Source organism: Amblyraja radiata, chromosome 29, assembly GCF_010909765.2.
Source record: "Amblyraja radiata isolate CabotCenter1 chromosome 29, sAmbRad1.1.pri, whole genome shotgun sequence".
NCBI lineage: Eukaryota > Metazoa > Chordata > Chondrichthyes > Rajiformes > Rajidae > Amblyraja > Amblyraja radiata.
In genome coordinates, this window is record NC_045984.1 from 9,862,732 (window position 1) to 9,867,287 (window position 4,556).

The 4,556-nt window shown below is 42.3% G+C and overlaps 1 protein-coding gene across 1 annotated transcript in view; it reads left to right on the top strand.

The window, feature by feature from the left end:
• The window catches only part of LOC116989295 (fibroblast growth factor 10-like), a 134,262-nt gene extending 130,228 nt beyond the window's left edge, over positions 1–4,034 (top strand). The window contains exon 3 of the mRNA XM_033046520.1: positions 2,836–4,034. Coding sequence (XP_032902411.1) covers positions 2,836–3,030 — 195 coding nt within the window. The 3' untranslated portion in view covers positions 3,031–4,034. The remainder of the gene's footprint in view (positions 1–2,835) is intronic.
• Positions 4,035–4,556: the final 522 nt, after the last annotated feature.

Genomic DNA, 4,556 nt, shown 5'->3' on the forward strand with positions numbered 1-4,556 from the left:
CTCCAGGGCCTGAGCTCTCGTGAGAGGTTCGCAGGCTAGGGCCTTATTCCTAGGCGGGCTGGAAGCTGAGGGGTTGTCTGATAGAGGTGTATAAAGTCATGAGGGAAGTAGATAGCATGAGTGCACAGAATATTTTTTCCAAGGTACGAGAATCATAACCTACACACAGAGGCAAATTAACCTACAAACCCGCACGTCTTTAGGATACGGGAGTAAGCCGGAGCAGCCGGAGGAATCGCAGCAGTCACAGGGAGAATGTGCAAACTCTATACATCCAGCATCTCCGGGTGCTCTGGCTTCCTCTCAAAACCCAAAGACATGTGGATGAGAAATTGGAATAGCATAGAACTAGTGTGAAATAATGATCGATGGTTGGCAAACTCGCTGGACAGGAAATCCGGTTTCCATGCTGTATCTCTAAACTATGCCTATCTAGAAGTCATTTAAATAACATTATCATATCTGCCTCCATAACCATCCCTGGCCACATGTTCCAGACACACAACACTCTCTTTGTAAAAAAAAAACTTGCCCGCACATCTCCTTTAAACTTTGCCCCTTTCACTTTAAAGCTAATAGTCTTTGCTATTTCCATCCGGGGGAAAAAGGTTCTGATTGTCTACCCTATCAATACCTCTCATTATTTTATATACTTCCGTCGAGTCTCCCTCAACCTCTGACATTCCAGAGAAAACAATTAATGTTTGTTCCACTGTACTCTCCTTGTAACTAATACCCTCCAATCCAGGTTCGGGGGGGGGGGGGGGGGGGGTTCCCCCCGCCATGGGTATCATGTAATCCCGTGCTACCTGCTCCATGGTTGGATAGTCGTGGACTAAACCGTCTCCCCCATCTGGTTTGCCAGATGAGGAGGGGGCTGCGGACCCCCAGCAGGACCAAAAACAAGACCTGTCAAAGGAATGATGAGCTCCTAGCGAGCCAACGGCCGTCAACACTTCAGTAGAAGTTGCGATCACTGTCATACATAGCATTGTAAGGAATGCCTGTCGGAAACCAGCACAACTGCATCGCTAATGTTTTCAACGATATAATAATAATAATAATAATAATAATAATAATAATAATAATAATAATAATAATAATAATAATAATAATAATAATAATAATAATAATAATGTAATCCAGGCAACATTCTGATAAATCTCTTCTGCATCCACATCGTTCCTGCAATGGGGTGACGTGAAACTGCACACAATATTCCAAATGCAGCCAAACCAAAGCCTCATGGAGCTAAATCTTGACTTCCTGGCTCTTGTACTCAATGTCCCGACCAATGATACCACACACCTTCCTTATCTCTCTATCCACTTGTGTTGCCACTTTCAGGGAGCAATGAACTGAGGACCCCAAGATCCCTCTCTACATCAATGCTGCAAAGGGTGTTGCCATCAAACACAAACATTCCCCTTGCATTCGACCTCCCAAAGTCCAGCACCTCACACTTGTTCTGATATAACTCCATCTGCCATTTCTCCCCCAATTTCGTAGCTGACCAATACCCCGCTGTACACTTTGATTGCCTTTCTCACTGACCACAACTTCAGCAATCTTGGTATTTCCTCTGCCAAGTTACTAAATAAATCCATCTACATTTTGTGCAAGTCATTTATATATTTTCACAAGCAGCACAGGTCCCAGCACAGATCCCTGCAGAGCTCCATTGGGTCACAGAGCTCCAGCTAGAATAGCATGCTTCCACCACATCCTCTACTTCCACCACATCCCTCTGACTTCTATGCGTAAGGCAGTTATGAATCTATACTGCCAAGTCACTGTGAATACCATGCATTTTAATCTTCTGGGTCAACCGACCATGGGGGACTTTCTCAAATCAAATGCCTTACTAAAATCCATGTAGACAACATCCATCAGCTTACCCATCAATCACCTTTGCCACTTCCTCAAAAAGCTTGATCAAGTTAGTAAGACATGACCTGCCTATATATAAACTAAAGCTGCCTGTTCATAATTAACTCATTCTCTTTCAAATGGAGAAAATAAAATGCAATCCATGCACATAGTGCATATATTTCCAAACCTTTTTGAGTATTGGTGTCCAATTTTACCCCCTTACCAAGCAATCATTTAAACATACCAGAATCTGCAGTCTCTTGTGTCTCCATTACAAATTACATCCCTGTTGCAGTCACCCATTCCACTGAAACATAATGTTCCATGGACACAGTGAAGTGAAAAGGTCTTCAGGATAACATAGATTATTTTTCTCGGATAGGATCAAGCAGACATATTCATCAGCAAAACACAAAAAGCTGGAAAAATACAGCAGGTCAGGCAGCATCTGTGGAGGGTCCCAACATGAAATACCGCCTTTGAAATCTGAACAAGGATCCTGGCCTGAAACACCATCTGACGTTTCCTCCACAGATGCTGCCTGACCTATTGAGTTCTTCCAGCACTTTGTGAAGGCAATAGACAAAGTTTTGGCTTGTGAGTCTGAAGAAGGGTCCAGACTCGAAACATCATTTGCCCATTCCTTCACCAGAAGCTGCCTGACCTGCTGAGTTCTTCCAGCACTTTGTGTTGAGCTAATGAATTCTTCTTATCCCAAGACACTCATTCATGTCATCTTGTAGACCTTTTCACTTCACTGTATCCATGGAACATAATGTTGCAGTGGGCTGGGTGACTGCAACAGGGAAGCAATCTTTAATGGAGATACAAGAGACTGCAAATTCTGGTATTTTTAAACGGTTGCTTGTTAAGGGGATAAAATTGGATTTATTGTTGTCTTATGATGTTTTTCAATGAAAAGGTCTCAACAATCCTCAACTGTTGATTTTGTTTCTTTTCCAGGAAGAGTACAACAACAATTGTCAGTTTAAGGAGAGGATAGAAGAAAATGGTTACAATACCTACGCCTCACTGAAGCGGAAGCACAAAGGGCGACAAATGTTCATCTCATTGAACGGGAAAGGATCTCCTCGCCGTGGGCACAAAACAAGGAGAAAACATCTCTCAGCACACTTTCTACCCATGATGGTTCCCTAAAGGTCAGCTCGCGCCCACTCGTCCTGAAACTTATACCATTTACAAGTCTTGCCACTTGACGCTTCGAAAGAAAGAAATGCACATTTTTTTCTTTCTCCCTGGATCTTATATACTGAGCTTTTTTTTTTGCTGCATAACGCTTGCAGAGGCAACAGAGCATAGACTGTTGTAAATATAGGTTTTATTGGGACCATTTACAGAGCCTCTTCATCAGTATAACTTTAGGACTAATGTAGAGGTAAAGAAAGGCCCTTCAGTCACAATAGACAAAAGACGTGAATCAGTAGGATTTAATGGTCTTTTTAAAAAAGCCTGAAAGAAGCTGATTTTTTGACTTAGAGTGTGGACAATGGACAAACAGTGCTATACTTGTATGTGGGGGGCGAAGGGGGAGGGAGGGGGGAGTTAACAGGGGAGGGTTGAGCTATTGAGCACCTATACCAAAGTTCTAAATTTGTTGCAATGCACAGAAGACTATGCTCTAGTCAAAGAAGACAGCGTTTGTAATTTGCACCAGCTTTAGCGAGACAATGTACTTGTAAACCATTAAAATCTAACTTCCACGAGTTCCTGGACTGCATACCAACTGCACTCCCACCATGGAAGATCCGCACTCGACCACTGTGAGCTCCGAAGACTGGCGACTCTTCTGCTACGCACAGACATCAGGGTGATACAGCCCGGCAAGGCGACCGTTAGATAGGCTGGTGATTTTGTAGGAAAGGGTCATATTTATACAACTGTAAATCGTGATGTTACTCCTAGATTAATGCAATCATGGGAACATTCCTGATGGTGGTTTCGCTAAATGGCCAACATCACTTCAGAACAGGGGAAGCTGCCTTTCATGTACCGTAACAATTCAATAAAGCTCTTTCTTTCCTAGAAAGCACATGCAAAGAGATATTGTTTTCTGATGGATTTCTAAAGGTTTACAATGTGTTTATTAGAGTGTTGCAACTCTTTTATAACATAGTGAATAAAGTGGTATCTTATTAATTTTATCCTTGTAGTTCATGATGTTAAATGAACCTTTTGATTGTGTTATGATCATATTTGAGCAAAGGAATGTGGCATAAAAGTATCACTGACATTGATAGGGGGAGTGGCAATTATTGAAGGCAAATCCTGTTTTACTTCTTGTACGCATAAATTTCAATTGCATTCCTTCGCACCACTGCAATTTAGCTTATTTTTAGTTTTAGTTTTAGAGACGCATCATGGAAACAGGTTCTACTGAGTCCACGTTGACCAACAATCACCCATGTTTGCTAGCTGAATGTTATCCTTCTTTTTCATCCATTTCCTACACATTAGGGGCAATTTTACAGAGGCTGATTAACTTATAAAACCCCATGTTTTTGAGATGATGGAGGAAACCAACGAGGTCACAGTGAGAAAGTGCAAACTCCACACAGACAGCACCTGAGGTCAGGATAAAACCTGGGTCTCTGGCATTGTGAGGCAGCAGGTCTATCAGCTGCACCACTGTGCCACCATAGAGTCAAGTGTGTTTTATTGTCATA